The 21,016-nt window shown below is 37.1% G+C and overlaps 1 protein-coding gene across 30 annotated transcripts in view; it reads left to right on the top strand.

Moving 5' to 3' along the window:
• The window catches only part of mical3a (microtubule associated monooxygenase, calponin and LIM domain containing 3a), a 75,320-nt gene that overhangs the window by 22,816 nt on the left and 31,488 nt on the right, over window positions 1–21,016 (top strand). For 12 of the 30 annotated variants that reach the window (XM_060878129.1, XM_060878141.1, XM_060878137.1 and 9 more), the window contains exons 2-20: window positions 4,653–5,018; window positions 6,495–6,702; window positions 6,792–6,908; window positions 7,005–7,106; window positions 7,554–7,709; window positions 9,109–9,209; window positions 9,787–10,044; window positions 10,173–10,288; window positions 10,945–11,071; window positions 11,180–11,273; window positions 11,370–11,396; window positions 12,172–12,319; window positions 13,925–14,121; window positions 15,012–15,130; window positions 15,239–15,313; window positions 15,389–15,556; window positions 16,651–16,737; window positions 18,567–18,674; window positions 19,131–19,211. In XM_060878129.1, the coding sequence (XP_060734112.1) occupies window positions 4,743–5,018; window positions 6,495–6,702; window positions 6,792–6,908; window positions 7,005–7,106; window positions 7,554–7,709; window positions 9,109–9,209; window positions 9,787–10,044; window positions 10,173–10,288; window positions 10,945–11,071; window positions 11,180–11,273; window positions 11,370–11,396; window positions 12,172–12,319; window positions 13,925–14,121; window positions 15,012–15,130; window positions 15,239–15,313; window positions 15,389–15,556; window positions 16,651–16,737; window positions 18,567–18,674; window positions 19,131–19,211 (2,565 nt within the window). In that variant the 5' untranslated portion in view covers window positions 4,653–4,742. The remainder of the gene's footprint in view (window positions 1–4,652; window positions 5,019–6,494; window positions 6,703–6,791; window positions 6,909–7,004; window positions 7,107–7,553; window positions 7,710–9,108; window positions 9,210–9,786; window positions 10,045–10,172; window positions 10,289–10,944; window positions 11,072–11,179; window positions 11,274–11,369; window positions 11,397–12,171; window positions 12,320–13,924; window positions 14,122–15,011; window positions 15,131–15,238; window positions 15,314–15,388; window positions 15,557–16,650; window positions 16,738–18,566; window positions 18,675–19,130; window positions 19,212–21,016) is intronic. The other 18 variants (XM_060878158.1, XM_060878152.1, XM_060878133.1 and 15 more) reach the window with 9 other exon arrangements.

The raw sequence follows: 21,016 nt of genomic DNA, 5'->3' as shown, positions 1-21,016 counted from the left end.
AGTCCTAGTGTTAACCTACTGTATGGATCAGTGTATTTTTATAACTAGCTAAAAGAGGGGTAGCATCAGTGGCGTTCACAAAAACCACTAACTTATTTTTGCTGGAGTCTGTGATATACAAATATAGTATTACACTATGAAGCCCTTGTGAACTGTGAGATATTTTAAACCCATGTTCCCAGGGGCTTTAATTTAGTTTTTATAAGCAAAGAGTCCATAAATCTGTCCATAAATGGAGTCCATAAATCTGTCACCGTGAATGAAAATGCTTTTATTCTGCCTTATTTTTTATCTAAATAAAACATTTTCTTTACAAATTATATTATCAGCTATGACATGAAAATTTTAATCTGAGATTTTTTGCTATTTATTTATTTACTTGCTTAAATTTGAAAATGAATTATTTGTGTTTGTTAGATGCCTTTTTTTCTGTTAATGGTAGTGTATCTTCTAGCTGGCTGGTTTATATGAATTTATATGATTAGGGATTAGGTTTTGTAAAACAAAATCTGATTATATTTTTATAAAGTTATTGTGTCAAAGAGTTAACATATCACAAATAGTGACCTGTATAATATAATAGATATAATGGTGTATTATATTAATATATAATAGTGCAGAATATTGAATATTTAAGATAACATGGAAAACTGTTTATTTCTGGTTTTAAATTGGGGGAAAAAACTTTCAGAGTGGTGTCTTGGTTCTTGGGTTTAATGCTGATACATTCAGATCAGGTCTTCATTCTGTCTTTAAGATTGTCCTTTCTCTGCATTTTCTTCAGCCTTCTCGACAGCAGGTGACAATTTAGAGAGGTGACTCTAGCTCACTTTTAGACAGAAATGATAGGCTTTTTGTGTATAATATTTTAAAAATGTACTCTAGCACGCCATGAGCCAAGGAAAGAGTCATTTCTGTGTAAAGTTTTTTTTCTCTTTTCAACCTTTCTGAACTCAACATTGTACTCAACTCTGAACTACGAAACTGTTGTCCTTGAGCCTAGCTATTAGTTAGAAATTATCATAAAACAGACCACCTGTGCTTCCTGTATTCTTTGGCTTGCTAAAAACCTGCTGGAAAATTTATTTTCAGAAATCAAGCATGCAGATCATTGTTAAATATGCAGGTTAATCTGATGCTGTTTTAATCGAAACTCGTCAGGGGTAGCAGCATTTTGAGGAACACTGGAAAAAAAAAACGTACCAAAAGAATAAAGATTATAAGTTTTGCGTTTGAGAGCAAATTACTGTTTTCTGTGCAGTGCTATATTGTAGCTACAGTGGTAACCATCTTTAGGGTTTAATAAATCCAGACAAAGATTTAAATTTATTCTTCTAAGAGCAATCCAGAGGTGACGTTGACAGGAGAAATCTTTGAGACGACATGAGGAACAAACCTTGAGAGGAACCTGACTCAAAAAGGAACCCGTCTTCTTCTGGGTGACATCTGACAGCATGATTATGAGTCATTACTCATCCACAGCTGTATACTATACAGTCAAAGTGTGTTTGGAAAAGGATCTTCAGCATGGGAATCAGATACTGCTTCCTGATTTTCTTTAAGAAACGTAAAGATACTATATCTCAAAGAGCCTGTATTATGTTTTCTCATTTTTCTGCCCGTTTGAGAATTAATAACAGTTTTGTTCTGTAAATACTGATTATTTTATGCTTTTAATATTCTAAGCTTATTAAGTAAACTGACTACCTACTGATATAATCTACAATAGTTTTACAGATTCGAAGAGTGGTGATTTTCTGGGACTTATATTTCCACTCAGAGACGTAGGCTACATTACTAACTTAAGTAGAACAACAATTTAACAACAGCATAAACAAAATCCTTTTAAAATCATTTTTAATTAACCTGATTTTTGAAAGCTAAACCCTACACTTTTTTCCAAATTCAGCAAAATCATTTTTGATTTTTTTTTTTTTTTTTTGATCATTTTTGATCAAAATTAGTCATTTTTAGTCTTTGTTTTTAGCTACATGGCAGAGGCAAAATGCTGGGTGGAGTTTTTGCTGGTGCTGTTCTTCCAGAGAGCAGGGGTCAGGTAGGGGAACGAGTGTGTTTGTACAGCCGAGCAGAGTTGGCACTCTCTCTGGGCTTCTCTCTCTCTGTCTCTCTCTCTCTCTCTCTCTCTCTCTGTCTCTCTGTCTCTCTCTCTCTAAACCTGCTTACTCTTTCATCCCACTCTGTGCCACTTTTTCCATGGGGTGGAGATTTCCTTGCGAGAAACCACACCTTGGGTGTATGTGTATATGTCTGGTTGGGTATCTAGGAGGTTGTTAATAAGAGGTTATGTTTTGACTGTCCTTGGTATTTTCTAACTTTTAATATAAACTGTAAGCTACTATGATTTAAAGAGCCTGAGGTGTTTTTTTTTTTTCCTTTCATTTTTCGGGCCACTTGACAATTATTGCTAGGTTTGTTCTGTATGTTTGTTCAGTTTTGTGCTGTCTCACCAAAATCAGTTAATATCTTTAGCTTATTGACAAAACTGCTGATGGATTCACCTCAATGAGTGGTACATTTCTGTGGCTGTTGCTAACTAGGTTTGCACATATTTATTGCCATCAATCATAGTAAAGGAAATAATAAACAATAGAAATCTGTTTCTTTTTTCTTTTTACCACTTCTCAATAACATTGGCATTCTAATTAGGATTCCTAATTAGCATTAGCAAGAATAGATATAGCTTGCATTCTAGAAGAGAATTTAAACTGTATGTACTCTATAGTTAGTTTTGAGGTATATACGATTTTTAATCATGCTGGAATTGATGCTTTGCCATATTCAAGCCCTATTGAATGTTAGCTAGCTAGCTAGCATATCTAAGGGTAGTCATTTTCTCATGCTACTGTATATATCCAGCTAGTTTTGTGTGAGGAACTACAGTTACAGCTAGCTAATAAAAATTTTCTGCAATTTTTTGCTGAACGTTAAAGCTACTGTAACTATGCATGATTTATACATTAATGATCAGTAGATCTTTTTTTACTCCTCATGAAATGAACAAGCATTTAAAATAGTAAGTATTATTAATACTATTATATTATTAACAGCTTTCATGTTGAAAAACAATTCCAGAACCTACATCCCGTAGAGATGTACCGATGATGCAATAGACTTGCAAAAGACTTGCATAATTTTCTGTAGTGGATTGAAGGATTTCTACAATTCTTTTTGGTTTCTGTAAGGCTGGACTGTTCATTATTAACTGGAAATGGCTGTGGTAAGAGAATCAGCATGTTAAAAAGTAACATCTCCAAATCTTTGTGAAGACTGAAGAACTGCGGTCTGTTTGTGTGGTCTTTAATAAATGTTTTTGTTTCTGTAATAGACAAGCAATGTTTCAGCATGTAGCTAAAAACATCCCACAGCAGAAGATATGCTTAAGCAAGACTCATGTACTGTATATTTATCCTCCTTCCATTGTCTAACTGAAATTTTCTTGACCAGATTTATTATCTTGACCAAAAAGGCCATAGTTTCACTGTGTAATCCTCTTGGTGTAATGTTAGTAATTAACACAAGTTGTTCAGTATTGTTATAAACCAATAGCTACCTTTGTATAAATAAACATTAAATTAAACTAGGCATATGTTCCTCAACCTGGGGCTGATTAATGAGTAACCATACTTTATCCAGTGACTGCTTTTATATATTTGTAGTGATGTTGCAGCCTCAGCTAATGGGGATTCATGATGAATTCATAATACATGAGAAGAGCTGGGACTTTATCATCTGTCTAACCTAGTTGTGTATACTGGTTCTGTAAATGGTGGATTTTTTATTTTTCTTGCTATATATTCAGTTTGTAAAAAGTTGACCTTGACAGATGTTTTCCATAAATTTCCAAGCTGTCAGCTTTTTTTTTGTATTTTCTGTTAGCTTAAAAAAATCATAGTCACATAGGATGTGAATCCAGTGTATCCAAAAATATGATTTTTTGGATTAGGCGTTTTGCTTTTCAAGTCTCATGCTAAGTCACAGGGCAACTAAATGCATTTGTAGGAATTAATTCTGTCCACATTCTCATACATGAGCTCACAGAGCCACAGGACTAACCAGTTCCACCCTGATTGACAATGGAGAGACATGACAGCCTACCATCCAGAGACCATGACAAGTTTTGCTCTCTTGGACTTATAGATTTCATCTCATGATCTTCCAGTGATGGAATAAATGATTTTTTTAATGCGCCCCAGAAATTCAGGGGGTTTGTGATATTGTAGTTATCGCTATATAGAACTGCTATATGCTATAGAATGCTTTTTAAGATGCAGGAGTTAAAATAACCAAAGGAAAGATTGACTAGAGTAATGTAGCATAGAGAAGTAACCTCTGTAAAATCAGCCATGAAACTGCATTCCTCATTCATTTGTAAGAAAGTAAAATAAAACGGTCAATTCACAATGGAAATATCTTGGACTGGACTCTGCTTTTGATTACACACTCTTTTTGTTATGTGCCATGACGGATCTTGAAATTTCTATTTCCCTTTTTTTAAAAATCAAAATCAAGTGTTGGATCAATTCCTAATTATGCTAGACTGAATTAAAAAATACTCCTTCATGATGAGTTTCTCCTCTAACAAGTGCCATATGGGTAAGAATAAACCTTATGTTTTTCACTTCCTTTTTCAGGATGAAGATGTCTGAAGTGCGGAGTTGAACCAGACTCCAACTAAGCAGGTCTGGAGAAGTCCCATAGTCCCCTGTGTGGGGTGAGGGACCATGGGAGATGGAGGTGTTGGTGCAGCGGGAGAGGGGGTCAATCAGTCACACCTTCTTTTTGACCGCTTTGTTCAGGCCACCACCTGTAAAGGGACCCTTAAAGCCTTTCAGGAACTGTGTGACTTCCTTGAGCTCAAGCCCAGTGAATACCGAGTTTTCTACCACAAGCTCAAGTCCAAGCTCAACTACTGGAAGGCGAAAGCACTCTGGGCCAAGCTAGACAAACGTGCCAGCCACAAGGAGTACAAGAAAGGCAGAGCCTGCACTAACTCTAAGGTATGGTATGAATTTCTTAAAACTTTATTTACAGTGACATGAATGCACTCGCATTTTCTTTATTAGCAACTGAAAAAAAGACAGGCAGCCATGCATTTTCTGTGGACTTGTGGACTCGCACGGTGCTACGATGCTATCAAGTCACTCAGAAGACATTTCAGTCAATATTTTCTCAATTTTATGCATTTTTTTCCACTTTTGATACCATAAAGTAAAAAAATTATTGGTTTGACTGAATTTTTCGACTAATCGTATGGCCTGTGATACAATTAGGGGTTGCATAGAGAGGTTTAGATGACGTCAAATCTTAAGTGCAACTGTGCAATAAACCTTTTATTTTGTTTTAATGGACATTTAACATGTTCATATCCTTTTGCTTAAAAGTAATCATTTATTTATTTATTTCTTTTGTGTGCTCCCATATATTGTATTGCATGGTTTCTCATATAAAAATCTTGGACGATGGCTGAATTTTATTAGCACTGTGTGAAAGAGCCCCATGGGATTGGACTACCCAATCCAAATCTAATCCAGCCTGGTTTTTGGATTCTACTGAGGCACAAGTTGGCAGAACATGAAAAAAACTTCCCAGGCTCTGCTGTAGACATTGCATCCATCATTATAATATAATATTTTACTGTAAGGAACTTGCACATTGCACTTTCAGATAAGCATTTAGCTAGTCTATATAATTGCATTTGAAGAATTAGCACTGTTTTTTTTTTTTTTTTTTTTTAATCTTTTAGATGTAAACCATGTGGTACACAAGTAAAAAAGTGATGCCCTAAATCATATTTAATGGAAAAGCTTTAATCTGATAAAGTATTTACCGTCATGAAAACTCTTAGAGTTTGGATGCAAATGCAGTTTATTAAGAGTGTCTGAAAATTAGGTACAGCTCAACGGACACAGAGCACTTAAATAATTAATTAGTGAAAAATCCAACAAGTGTTAGGTAAAGAGCAAGGTCAACAACGGGCACAGGCCAAAAAGGATTTCATCTGCATCTTGCAAACAGGCTACACACAAACATGGTCGAGAACAGAGCACAAACTTAATCCATTAACCAAGACAGCCACTGAATCATTGACAGGCTTGATAAACATCACAAATGTAAGAGAACTGAACTTATAATTTGAAAAGTGCATACTGAAACAGAGGTGTCTATAAACAATGCTAAAACAAACATACTATTAGAATATGTGTGACTGCTGGTGTGGGAGTGTATATTGGAGTGTGGGTTTATGGTGGCCCAGTTTGTAGCCCATGGTGATAGATTTTGTGGTGTAACTGAACAGTTATTAAAAATAAGTATTCATTCATGCACTCAGTTCATATTTGACCAAACGCTACACTCCTACAATGGATGAACCACAAGTACAACGAATGATATCACATGCTAGTGTAAATGTAGGCTTAATCTCCAGATAAAAGCTCATGTTTCTCTTGTGCACCTGCGTGTGTGTGTTTTTGCAGTGTCTGATTATCGGAGCAGGACCATGTGGCCTGCGAACGGCTATAGAGCTTGGCTTTTTAGGAGCCAAGGTGGTCGTATTAGAGAAGAGAGATGCTTTCTCACGCAACAATGTCCTCCACCTGTGGCCTTTCACCATTCAGGATCTGCGGGGACTCGGTGCAAAAAAGTTCTATGGAAAATTCTGTGCTGGCTCAATAGACCATATCAGTGAGTAGACTGAGACACACTCAGCCATTTCTGGAACGTTTTGTGAGATAGGTTTTATGTTGATGTGATTTTGGGATTGCTTTCTGCAGGTATTCGTCAGCTGCAGTTGATGCTGCTGAAAATGGCTCTGCTATTGGGTATTGAGATCCATGTCAATGTAGAGTTCAAAGGCCTCATTGAGCCACCGGAAGACCAGGAAAATGAGAGTAAGCTCTTTCTGATATTTCAGTCCAAGCTGTGTAATGTCTTATCATTTAATGTTAAGACACAATTTCTCACACTGTGTGATGTCTTATCTTCAGGAATAGGCTGGAGAGCTGAAGTCCATCCTAAAACACACCCTGTTAGTGAGTTGGAGTTTGATGTCATCATCGGGGCAGATGGGAGGAGGAACACACTGTCAGGTAAACTAACTACTAAATCAATTTGTCTCCTTTCTCATTTTGGTCTTAATATGGTTCAGGGTCCCATAAGCTGAGCTTCTGTGGGTAATTGCACAGCTTTGCTGCTAATTTGCTGACTAAGTTAAAGCTCATTATTCTAGTGATTATGCTGCTAAATAAACAGATAAAAAGCTTTTCTCGCGCATTTGGCAAGTTTTGTCATTTGAGAATGATCACAATCATGATTAAATGCGACAGAGGCTCTTGGCTGTGGTTCTGTGATAAAGTTGAGGGTTCTTAACTATCATAGAACAGCTAACAAGCGGCACTCAGTGGGAGAAATTTATCTGGATTTATCTCTGATGTTTAGTCCTCTAGAAAATAGGCATTATAGAACTAAAGAGGCTTTGTAGAACTGCTGCTGAGTCTGAGAGTGAGTACGTTCTCTGATGTTTATTTTCTCCCCAGGATTCAGAAGGAAAGAGTTCAGGGGCAAGCTCGCCATCGCCATCACGGCCAACTTTATTAACCGCAACACCACAGCCGAGGCCAAAGTGGAGGAGATCAGCGGGGTCGCCTTCATCTTCAACCAGAAGTTTTTTCAGGATCTAAGGGAAGCCACTGGTATGAGAACGTTTGTAACTTATGATTTTGCATTCATCAGCACTTTGGACTAATGATTTGGCCTAATGATTAAAGAGAAGACAACACAATGACTCAATTTTTCCCCATTAAACTTTTTTTTTACATTTGTGTGGCCTGGGAAAAAACGTCATTTCGTGCAAGACCATAGCATTGCTTGACTCTATAGTATAGTAAGGTATAGTAAGTTGTGGATGAATAATGACTTATGATCGCTGGGTGATCAAGTGTCACACAGAAGAAGATGGGTTTCCTATGACTCTGGTTTCTCTCAAGGTTTTTTTTTATGTTATCTCTGAAAGTATTTTCTTGACATCATCCTGTCTGGATTGCTCATTAGGAATAAATCTGGATATCTATCTCTATGGAAAATTGGTAAAGCTGTTTTATAATCTCTATCGTAAGCCTGTCTCCATCCTGTGTGTGCAGTTGTGCTTTGCAATGAATTGGCACTCTATCCAGAGTGTCTTCTACCCTCAAGCTGTACAGGAAATGGATGGATGTTTAATAAAAAAAAACATTGGCTTTCGTGATATAAGCATTTGCATGCAATTTTGTAGTGACATCTACGTTATAAGTCAAACATGTTTCATCTCTTACATGGATGCTGTTTACTTTGCATTGTGTATTCGTCATATCAGGAACATAAATAGTCCTGGCTTTAATCTGTCCAAAGAACTTTTACTTCACCATGTTAGATATAACATATAGTGTCATATATACATATATTTTTTACACGTTTTTTTAATTCATTAGAGATATTAAAAAAAAATGTAAAGTTGTAAAAAAAATATTATGTTTACTGTGAGCAGTGGTAGATTTTGAACTTGAGTTCAAATAAATTGAAAAAGGGTCATGACTTCAGATCCTGCCACTTCTGGGCCCTCATTTGTGTGAAAACAATCTGATAATTTAGTTTGCTCTGGATGAGGGCATCTGCCAAATGCCTTAACAATTCCTTAGTTTAAATCATAATGGATATTTTGATGCAAACAGAATGTGCACATGCTCGACAGGACCAGAGAACATAAGGGAATCCAGGGTGGAATTGGAATCCAGGGTTGTTCATCAGTGCGGTTAGCCGTTGCCGGTCTGTCTGCCCGTGCCCTGGCGCTGACAGCTTTGTGCTGAGTTGGCAGTGGCTAAAGAGCCTTTGCTTTTGTTTCACCAGTCGTGTAATTGCTACTGTTGGTTTCGATGCTGGTATCATACAATGAGTGTGAGAGACAGCATTGCTTTTCCTAACGGGCTATCATTATGTCTGTAAGCCAAAACTAATGATATACTTTCTCTTTATTTTTTTTAAATGCTTACATGCTTATCAACATTTGACCCACTCTCAGCCCTTTTTCCCAACCCTTGTGTTAATTTGCCTCTCCAGGGATCGATCTGGAAAACATCGTCTACTATAAGGATGACACTCACTATTTTGTGATGACTGCCAAGAAGCAGAGTCTGCTGGAGAAGGGCGTCATTCTGCACGTGAGTGATCACAGGGATTTACTCAACATCTGTCTGCTCCATATTGTCTTCCTTTCTATGCCCTTGTTGTATGATAATCATTATGTCTAGCAGCTTTTTCCTTTTCTCGGCTTTTATTTTTTTTTTACGTTCACATTTGGTGTAAGACGAATGGTTTTGTTTACTGTTCTAAAGATCAGTTGTGTTCTGTCAGTTTAACTAAAAACTGTTGAAAGGTTCAGAGATAATACAGTTCCTTAGGAGCACATGTACACAGGGTTGTGAAAGTTTAGGGATGCACTAAAGGTGGTTTAATAAGGAAAATGTCTAGGGAAAAAAACTGTCTGTCTGTTTAGAGAGGTGCAAATGGCCTGTAAGCAATGACGCTGAAGCTCTTGTCAGCTGAGCAAAACCACATATAGCAACATGAATCAGAGAGAAATAGTTCACCCATTACTCCTTCATTGCATCTACCAAAGCCTCTCACTGCTGAATTTTATGTTCATCTAAATACAGAAAGCATTGATTTTAACACAGAATAGGCTCATTTATCTCAGCAGTTACTCATTTTATTAATTTTTTTCTGTCTATATTTTAGGATTATGTGGACACAGAGATGCTTCTGTCCAGGTCGAACGTGGACCAAGCTGCTTTGCTGTCCTACGCCAGAGAGGCAGCCGACTTCTCAACCAATCATCAGCTGCCCAAGCTGGACTTTGCTATCAACCATTACGGACAGCCTGATGTGGCAATGTTTGACTTCACGTGCATGTATGCCTCGGAAAATGCCGCACTGGTGCGCCAACGCAACGGCCACCAGCTGCTCGTAGCTCTGGTTGGAGACAGCCTTCTGGAGGTAAGAGAAAAGGACATGACATTGAACAATGGGGCAAAATGTACTTTTCACAGCTACTAGTTTGTAGTGGTACCGTACTGTGTGATATTGATGTTAAGACGGATAAGAAAACTTGTTGTGTTGTGCAGCCTTTCTGGCCAATGGGGACGGGCATTGCACGAGGCTTTCTGGCAGCAGTGGACTCTGCATGGATGGTGAGAAGTTGGGCACAGGGCGCATCTCCTCTTGAAGTGTTGGCAGAAAGGTGAGGCACTCATTCCTCTGCATTAAATTGTTTTTTTTTACTGACAAAGTACCAGAATCTTTCGCACCAGGAATGTGGGTCTAGGCTTTTACCATTGCCAGGATTCAATACCAAATATTCCTTGTAAGATTGAAACCAATAAGACTTAATACTGCATTTACAAACACTTGTAACTGCTAATTATGACTAGGAAAATTCAAAGATACATAAATCTTAACACTTGACATAGTTTGTTATTTTGAGAACTGCAGTACATCTGGCTCGATTGTTACTAGATCAGGAACTTTGGATCTAGCAACTTTTGATTTTAGTATTGTCATTGTACCTGTTTTAGTCTCTCAGATGGAAAATAAACTCAAACTTAAATTCAAAATCCTTTTTGGGCTAGTTCAGCAATTCTTTTTATATGTGAAGTGTAAAACAAGCAGCCTTTACTTTTTTGTGTTGTTGTGTTGTTTACCTACAATACTCATAATGAGCTTGTAAAACATATACTGTGTTAGTCATTCTTCTCCATGCTCACACACTTTTTGTCCTAAGTGCTTTAAATTGTCTTTAATCAATCTCCTGGGTAAAATCCTGATTCACTAATGGTCTGTGCTTAATGGGATTGACCCCGTGTCCTGTGCTATTGTAACCATAATTGTGTCTCTTAGGGAGAGTATATATCGTCTGCTCCCACAAACCACTCCAGAGAACGTGAGTAAAAACTACAGCCACTACACGTTGGATCCCACAACACGTTACCCCAACATCAGTCTGCACCTGCTCCGACCCAATCAGGTGAGACTCGTGTGTGTGTGTGTGTGTGTGTGTGGTTCACATGCAGAAATCATGCCTTGATGTCAAAATGAGATTGAAATCTCATATTCTCTTCTCCATTGTGTACAGGTACGGCATCTCATAGACACCGGGGAAGCCAGGGAAATCCGTATTGACATGGAGAATGTGGTCAACGCTTCCACTCCTAAACTCACAAGGAATGGTGGGCCATTTTATTGTATTACAGTTGTGTGTATTTTTCTGGAGAGTCTTATGACTGATTTTTTGCAACATAACACCATTTTATTTTTTATCATAGAACCTCTGCTTGAAAAGCAGTTCCAAGGTAACTGTGTGGATAACTAAAGCCCATGTGCATGATGCTTTCTCCCAGGAGTCTAAACGTCTTGCTGTGGTGTTAATAACTGTGTCAATACTGAAATGTCTAACGTAGTGTTTACTGTTTGTAATGGGTGTTTTGCAGTGTTTGGATTTTAACCCTTTTTACCAGTGCACTGGTGTTGCAGTTAAATCGAGTTATCAGACGTTTTCAATCCGTATTATTCAGGACCCTTATGTGTGTTGTCTTTCAGTGTGGATTTTTTGATAATCTTAAACATAATTTTAGTGCTTGAAAGATAACATGTAAAAAGATTTTAGATGCTTAGGAAAAAGCCATTTATCGCCATTTATTTTGAATGCATAAATATTTGTAATGTTAGAAAAAAACATTTCACTGAATATTTGTCTCCTAGTAGGCTAGATAAAACAGAAATAAATACTCATGGAATAAAAATATAAATAGCCAAGAGTGTGTGATTTAATTTAAGCCATTAACCACATCTATTTCTATTTATAAAATACATTTTTTGGTCTCTGGTAAAAAAAAAAAAAGAGATACTGTATGTCTGTATAAACTAACAAAACATATTTCACACACAAAATGGCATTTCTAACCATAATTCAAATCCTTAACCCTCAAGCTCTTACTGCTACCTTGATCACGTTGATTTTTTTTCCTCTCCATATGGATGCTGACCTTATTAAACAACTAACAGTGATCTGTTTGATGATGAAAAATTTTACCAGGACAATGGCTAATTGGGATTTGTTTTTTCCAGAGTCTGTAGCGCGCTCCAGCAAACTGCTAAACTGGTGTCAGAGGCAGACAGATGGCTATAGAGGGGTCAGTGTATCTGATCTCACCATGTCATGGAAGAGTGGCTTGGCTTTGTGTGCCCTTATCCATCGCTACAGGCCGGATCTCATGTGAGTGCTCTGTTCTCCTGAATAAATTGTGATCTTTCAAGACCTTATTTGTCATATGATGGTATATATTATCATGGTATATATAGCGTATGATGGTATATATAGCACATAATATGCTACAGTAACCTGATGATAACTTCAAAATATGTATGGTTAGAATTGTATGACTGTAGTATTCGGAGGTGTTAGTATCATATGCTGTGCTAAAGGTCAAGATCAAGATTATGCTTGAATTGAGATACTCATGACTTAAGGCTAAATCACTAGTGGCATAATGTTTTTATGTTAATATTACATAATCAACAGAAAAGCAGTTAGCAAGCTATGTTAACACAATAATTACAATGCCATTTTTGTGTCATTGACAAATTTAGTCAGTCAAACATATTTTGATTAGAAATCTATCAATACACATTAGAGAACTCTTGATTGTTTGCAACAGTTCTTGAGCGTTTATACTGAGCGTCATCATCTAGATTCTAGTTAGCTGAGTCATTACTTTAACCATTAGCTAACATGCAGGTGCTGTGATATCTGCCCTTTTTTTTAACCACAGATTTGTAAATACCTGATATGTATAGTCTGTCTTGCAGAAAATAAAGAAATAAAATAAGTATGGTATGTACATTAATATGATATGGTGACGTGGAAGTTTCCAGCAGTGTAATTTTCAGGTAATAGTTGTAGGCTAAGCTGAAAAAGATGTTGTTCACGATGTTTGAAACAAGATTCTGTATGAATGGTACTATAATACTTTTGTGTTACAACTTACAAAAAGTCCAACTTTTTTGTTAGCTTGTAGTTCACAAGTTAGTGTCACAATGTTTAGATTTGTTAGTATGCTGGTAATTCATGGCAGAGCAGTTAGCAAACAGTGCTAAACATAATTATAGTGTCATTTTAGTCATGTTTTTTTTATTTGTTTAGTTTTTTTTATAAACAATTACCAACTTTTCCATGGTTACTGGACCTGTGAACAACTTAACAGCTACAAGCTAGTTCCCTGAATAATTCATTTCAGCTATTAGCTAGCTTGATTTTTATGATATGTTTGCCTTTCCATGTTTAAAAGGAGCGCCTATCTAAAGTTTGTACATTTCACTGAACTGCTTGCATTTGATTTACCTGCTATATTGTAAAAAAAAACAACAACATCAACAAAAAAAAAAAACGCTTGTTGCTAGCACTGGATCATAAACAAATCACAGTTGGCAATATCTGCTGTTTCTACTTAGCCAGGATATTTTGGCCTTTAGTAGAGGTAGAGTGGCTTCTAATAGCTTTCCATCAACACATCATTTAACTTTGTCAGATGATTGACTCATTACCACTAAGTCGTACATTAGCATTTTCCTGAATGTGCATTACACTAAATACTCAGCGTTTGATTAGTTAGCTTCTAAACTCTTGCAGAAGGAGGGGTGAGGGGTATTAGTGGAATAGTCCGGATGTTATAAATTGTTTTCCGGTCTAAATATATATATTTTTTTAAATATCGACCTCTATAAAGCTTATTACAGCATCTGCATCAGACAGCCCTCAGAGTCAATGAAAAGATGTTGCAGTTTACACCACTATGTTTGTGTCTGTGTTTAAAACCCACAGTGAATTTGACTCACTGGATGAGAAGGACGTGGAGAAGAATAATCAGTTGGCATTTGATGTAGCTGAGAAGGAGTTTGGGATTTCACCTATTATGACCGGGAAGGAGATGTCTGTTGTAGTGGAGCCTGACAAGCTTTCCATGGTCATGTATCTCAGCCAGTTCTATGAGATGTTCAAGGACACCGTGCCCCCTTGTGGTAAGTAGTGGTATGCACATTTTATTCATAATGATCTTTTAACAGCTGTTTCCTTCTTTACTATACTGTATACATAATTCATTTTTTAGAAATCTTCATTTGCAACTTTATCTTACACTTTTAATAATTCTGTTCGGAACATAGATTTATAATACAATTATTAATTCATTTTAACTGATCAAAAAATTCATTTTCTGTTGGTTCATTTACTTTAACAGCAGCTCTGCCAGTTTTATATATCACTTTTTGTTCTTGAAACATATGGACTGTTATGGTGGAAACTACAAAAAAAAAAATGTATCAGTGGTGATATGTTGCTTTCTGTGAGACGAGTTTTTTTTATTTATCTTTGAGTCTCTGTCATAAGCACAGCTGTAACTTTAAAAATTTCTGACTCAGGGAAGACTTCAGGACAAAGGGCTTTGCAGTTTCTCTGTAGAAATGATTAACTGTATTTTTTGTCATATTAAATTAAGAGAAAATGAAAAATGCTTTGTGATGAAATGAGTATTTGTAACAGATGCAACCTAAGTGATAACAAGAAGTGATACAACGAATGTTCCGACACATCAAATAAATGGCATGGCTATGTATGGCATATCATTCTTGCATAAAAAATGGTAAAACTTTATCGCACTGAAAGACGATTAAAACAAGTGAAGATTATCATTGGTTGTGTAACTCTATCACACAACCTACTGTTGATTATTTTATATAATTCTAGATGTTATACAGAGTCCTTGAAATAATGAAAGCACTGATTCTCAAACTCGAAACTAGTTTGTCTTGTCAGTCAATATTCCCAGTTGCCCCAGGGGATGAATAAAATGTTGTCAACCTAATGAAATGGTTTATAGCTCTTATCACAAAAGTATTGCTTTATGCTTTAGAAAATCACAACCTGAGTCCAGAGGAAAAGGCTGCACTGATTGCCAGCACCAAGTCTCCCATCTCCTTCCTCAGCAAACTGGGACAGAGCATCAACATCTCGAGGAAACGCAACCCAAAGGTATCGTTCTCCTGGACGGCATTGTGTCACGGATGATATACAGTAGGAATATTGAATGAACTACGTATTTTGTAAGCTCTTAATCTTAATCTTGCCTGTACTCATTAGCAGGATAAAAAGGAGAAGGAGCTTGACGGATTGGGGAAGAGGAGAAAGACAAGTCAGGCCGGCCAGTCTGAAGATGTAAGCGTATAACTTAAAGTTAATGACAAAGGATTGTTAAAGCTTAGTTTCTAACAATTGTTGATCGTGGTTAAGGAGGAGCCTCCGAGGCCGTTACGCGATGAGAGACCCTTTGTAGCCACAGAGCGTAGATTGGACACCACAGCAGCGGCTAACAACAACAAGGTGAAGTCCATGGCCACTCAGCTGCTAGCCAAGTTTGAGGAGAATGCTCCTGTACAGTCTACTGGACTCAAAAGACAGGTAGGTCTGAGTCTGGATAATAGATTAATGATGATTTTTCAAAAACTTTAATGACCGTAAAGAGTTCTACATTGTGCAAGGATCCAGTCTAGTTTTTTAATAAGGTACACACACACACACACACACACACACACACACACACACACACACACACACATGCACATTTCCATGCTGGAGACAGAAATGAACAACTGTGGATAAATAAACTGTAAATAGTTCTCGCTTGTTGGTGATTGGGGACATGTTAAGGCTAAGAAGGCGGCTAAGAACATGATCTACTTGAATGACCAGTGAGTGTGTGTGTGTGTGTGTGTGAGAGAGAGAGAGAGCGAGAGAGAGAGATCCAGCAGCAATGTGTTCAGAGTGCTGCAGTGATGCTGTTCTGCTCACTGTTTGTTGACACCCATATCTTCTGAACTGTAGGCTCTAACACCAAAAACACAGGCACTGGGCTTTTTATATCTTGTTGTTACATACATTTATAGTATAGTTAAGAAACTCAGCTGAAAATAATTATTGATAAATAAGACCTATTACTGACTGTATCGTTTGAACTGGCTGCCGCTGTCTAATGTTTGGTACGATCAGGTAATGCAGGGAATTATGATGTATGTAATGCATGCGTGAACTTTTGAGTTGCAACAAGTACAGAGATCCAAAGCAGCAATCTTTACAGTTAAAATGACAGTTTAGTTGTTTATTTGGTGGCCTGCTTATGCTGGAATTCATGACGAATAGATTACCCAGATGTCTGCTGTGGTGCAGGTATACACCTCCATATATCAGCCTACTTTTCTGCTATCAGTACTTAAGCTCCTCTGCTTATGCATGTTTCACTTCCATGCATGTCTGTACATTAGATGATTTCATTTCTCTGCATACTTTCATTAATGGGTGACATTTTTTAGGTATGTTTAATAACTGGATGAAAACATTTTCTTTCTCATTTTCCAATGTCACGTCTCTCATCTTTTTCCTTGTTTGTTTTTCCCTATTTTTTTCCTTGATTTGATATGGTGGCTTATTTGTTTCCTGTGTTTCCTGCCACCTAATTTATCATGCCACCTGTCGTTTTACACTTCACTGGTTGGTAGATTGACTCTATGCCTGATCTGGGGCTAATGCTGTCCCCCTCGCAGCCATCTGCCACTCTGAAAGAGGCAGTTCCTGCATGGAGAAAGGTAAAGAGCATGCATAAGCCCTGAAACTGCCTTCATGTTCCATGTCTGATTTCACCTCGTATGCTACTTATCAACATATCAGTCCTGTGCTCATCTCTAATCCATTGCTTTCAAAAGTTATTGAAAATCCTATTTATAGAGCACATTTTTAGTTTGATTCTTGTTCGTCTCTGCACATCTGTAAACCCTTAGAGCCAAACACAGTTGCAGGAACAGATGAGATTTTACTATAAGGAACTGTGTCAGATTCTGTCTGAGACAGAGAAACTGGTACCAACAGAGACGTTGGAAAGTGTTCCAGCAACCTGCTAAATCTTGGCATTTTCCCCATAGTACTTTTTCCTATAGATCTGGATTCATGTATAGATATAGAAAAAAGATTGTTCACAAGAGTGGTGTATTAGACGTCGATTCTTGTTTACTTTTGTTGATCCTCCTCGTTTATTCTTCAGTGGCTACAGTATTTAATAAGTTTGAATCAAATTTGGATAAACACATTTATACCACAACATTGTTAAAATCTCAATTCTGATTGGTTAGAAGAAAGTGGTATTATTAATCGATAGTCCTATCTGCAGTAATAAGAGACATGACAAGGGAGACATGATCATTAATGATTTGTTAATAGTTCAAATTAATTTTGAAAGGTTTATTGAAGATTTTTGGAAAGAATCTTTGGTGTCAGTTCTTTGTAACAGAGGTAAAGCATTAACATTACATTTTCCAAAAGAGGAAAGTCTCTGACTGGTTACTTAGTAACATGACACACTGCGGTAACATAATAACTTAATAAAAGTATGCTGTGTTTTCTTTTAATTAATAATACTTAAAAAAAAATAGCAATTTTAACTAGCATAGCAGGAATAAAAACTTTGGGGTAGTCCTGACCCTCAGCATCATTATTGGTTGTTTTTCTATAACAGCACATTTTCCATTGTGGTCTATTTATTATTTATTTATTATAATATATATATATATTGTGACTGACGGAATATTTTTTTTTCTCTATAGATTTTCATACGTTGATTTGAATATTACTGACTTGTTCATCATTTGGCTTCCAGAACTGATAAGGAATAAATGTCTATTTGGACATTTTCAATAGTGATCCACTAAAAGCAATATTCTTGGCCAAAACCTAAGTATTTGTCTGTTTTGCAGACAAACTCGTATGCTGTAGTCAGCAATAAGCAGCATGTTCCCATAAAGGACACTTATTTTGTGTGTTTATTCACAAAGTCAAATAGGAGTTTATTCTGCGAGGATCAGAGTATCTGCCTGTGTTAAAGCTCGATAAAAACAATAAAGATTGAATTGATCTCCTATAATCCTCTGTGACCAGCCTGAGCACAGATTTATAACTATAGTGCTGTATTTCCTCAATGTGTAATAACCTTATGGAGCTTATAAAGCCTTCCCGCTTGCTGTAGTTAGTAGGCTTCCTATTTGGCAGTAAATGTATGTATTTATATAAAGGTAATTTGATTCTGAATCATTTGTGATTTTGATTCTGAATCAATTGTGAATCATTTGTTAATTATTTGTGTGTGTGTGTTTTTAACTATAACTTGTGTGTCATGTCTGACTGACCAACTGACTGGATTTAAACTGAAAGATTTTTTTTCATCCTGACTGATTCATTAACGATCCAATATCAGTTTGTACCTGTCATTATCATTAACAAGCTAACTAGAGAGTAAAATATTTTGAATGTGTCTGTAGTATCTAGGCTAGTTCCCTGTGTGCTGAAATTAAAAGATGTTTGTGGTTTGTACTATGAGATTTGAGAATGATTTGGCCCATTTCGCTCCTCTCCTATCTCTCTGAAGGCTAGCAGGAGCAGCGATGGCCTGCGGAGCTGCCCTAAGAAAACCATTCTGCTCTATCCTCCTCCTCCTTCATCATCTTCCTCTCCATCGCTCTCTACACACACACAGGTGACACTATGTACCAATATGTACCGTGTACCTAGCACAATGCTCAGCTCTCCTTCTTCTAACCACTTCTTGTTCCGTCTCAAGCTGAAACATATTTTTGATTCCCTAACCAATCTTTGACTGAAGGTTCTACCGCATTAATTCTTAAGCATAAACAATTCTTTGTCATAGTACCTAATGAACTGTGATGCTCATCTCTTAGCCCTTTACAATTTTCATCTTCTCATAAGGTTTTTATTAATATTTCTCCGACATTTGTAAAGCACAGCGTCCATTCTGCATGCTGAGTGGTTGTGCACTGTGTGGATAAAGACCGTTACAGACTTTCAAATCAGACCTCACTCAACATCATAGTAGCACTGCTAGAGAGCAGTTTTTTGCATGGAGTGTCGAGATCTATTTAAACAGACAGGATATAGGGTGATAACACACTGGACGTGATTTTTGTGTTGTCAGAAGAACGTTCACAATCTGGTGATAGATGAAAATAACAGTGATGACGATGACGCCCGGGAACACCTGACGTTCTCTTACAGGGTAATCCCGATTAGTGCATGGCTTGTTATGTTGGCTTTGTAGAAGCCAACATTCTGTTTTCCTATTTAAGCTTAGACAAAAATGTATCAAGAGTAACTCCTTCTAGGGCTTTTGAGCCACATGCACCAAATTCGGATATGTTGTAGAACCTGGTCTCACGTTTGTTGCTATTACTTTTCTAAGCGATCCGAGAACCGGTACTTCCGGTACCGGGTCTCAAAGTGGCCTTTTTCCCATAGACTCCCATTATAAACTTTGGAGGTTTATAACTCGGCAAGCTTTTGAACTCTGTACACCAAACTCGGCCAGCTCCTTTAGGGTGATACTCTGAACAAAGTTGGTGTACCGACTGGCCTTTCGGTTGTCCCGCAGCCCCGCCCAAAAATATGCAAAATCAAAAAACTTTTTACAACAAGGACATGTGACATATCAAAACACTCAGAACAATGAGGGGAACTTCCTCATAGCTAATATGATGACGTCACGTGACGTCACGTGACGTGAAAATTAAAAATTAGCACAACATGGACTTGTGACATATCAAAACACTCAACTTCCTCAAGAGTATTCGGATGACGTCACATGCTCGTCTCCACTTACCTCTAAATGTTTTGGCACCCTAGCTTTCTGTCTGCTTGCTTCCAAAAGTGACACTGACCCTTATGTACACTCACCTTCAAAAAGCACCGGCGAATACTTGCATCGTCAAAGCCAACATCAAAGTTTGTCGCGACGAACTTTACAAATCCAGTTATATTTTAGACTTCTTTTGAAAATTGCTTGTGTGTTCGGTTTGGGAGTTAACAGTCTCTCATATATAGCAACTTCACATATTCATTGTCCAAGGAAACCATAGTTCAGTTCCTTCGAAGTTGAAGTAAGGTGTTGTAAATGTCTGATATTGTGAAAGGAACCAAGTGCTTGATTCACTACAGAGAAGTCAATATATATTATATACGGGTGCTGGTCATATAATTAGAATATCATCAAAAAGTTGATTTTTTTCACTAATTCCATTCAAAAAATGAAACTTGTATATTATATTCATTCTTTACAAACATTAAATGTTTATTTCTTTTAATTTTGATGATTATAACTGACAACTAAGGAAAATCCCAAATTCAGTATCTCAGAAAATTAGAATATTACTTAAGACCAATACAAAGAAAGGATTTTTAGAAATCTGGGCCAACTGAAAAGTATGAACATGAAAATATGAGCATGTACAGCACTCAATACGTAGTTGCCTGAATTACTGCAGCAATGCGGCGTGGCATGGAGTCGATCATTCTGTGGCACTGCTCAGGTTTTATGAGAGCCCAGGTTGCTCTGATAGTGGCCTTCAGCTCTTCTGCATTGTTGGGTCTGGCATATCGCATCTTCCTCTTCACAATACACCATAGATTTTCTATGGAGTTAAGGTCAGGCGAGTTTGCTGGCCAATTAAGAACAGGGATCCCATGGTCCTTAAACCAGGTACTGGTAGCTTTGGCACTGTGTACAGGTGCCAAGTCCTGTTGGAAAATAAAATCTGCATCTCCATAAAGTTGGTCAGCAGCAGGAAGCATGAACTTTTTGATGATATTCTAATTATATGACCAGCACCTGTATTTTGTATCTAATATCATTTGCATGCACAGGTGTAGCCTAGTAATAAATACAAGCAGAACTTAACAGAGGGCAATAGACACACAAAATTCCTTACTCACAAAGACCTGGAAATGCAACCAGCATGAAAAACAGTTACCTTTAATGATGATAACTTTTAATGATTAGTTTTAAAAAAAAAGTCATGGTTTGAAGTG

This window comes from Tachysurus vachellii, chromosome 9 (genome assembly GCF_030014155.1).
Source record: "Tachysurus vachellii isolate PV-2020 chromosome 9, HZAU_Pvac_v1, whole genome shotgun sequence".
Taxonomy (NCBI): Eukaryota; Metazoa; Chordata; class Actinopteri; order Siluriformes; family Bagridae; genus Tachysurus; species Tachysurus vachellii.
This window is presented reverse-complemented; position numbering and strand designations above follow the sequence as displayed.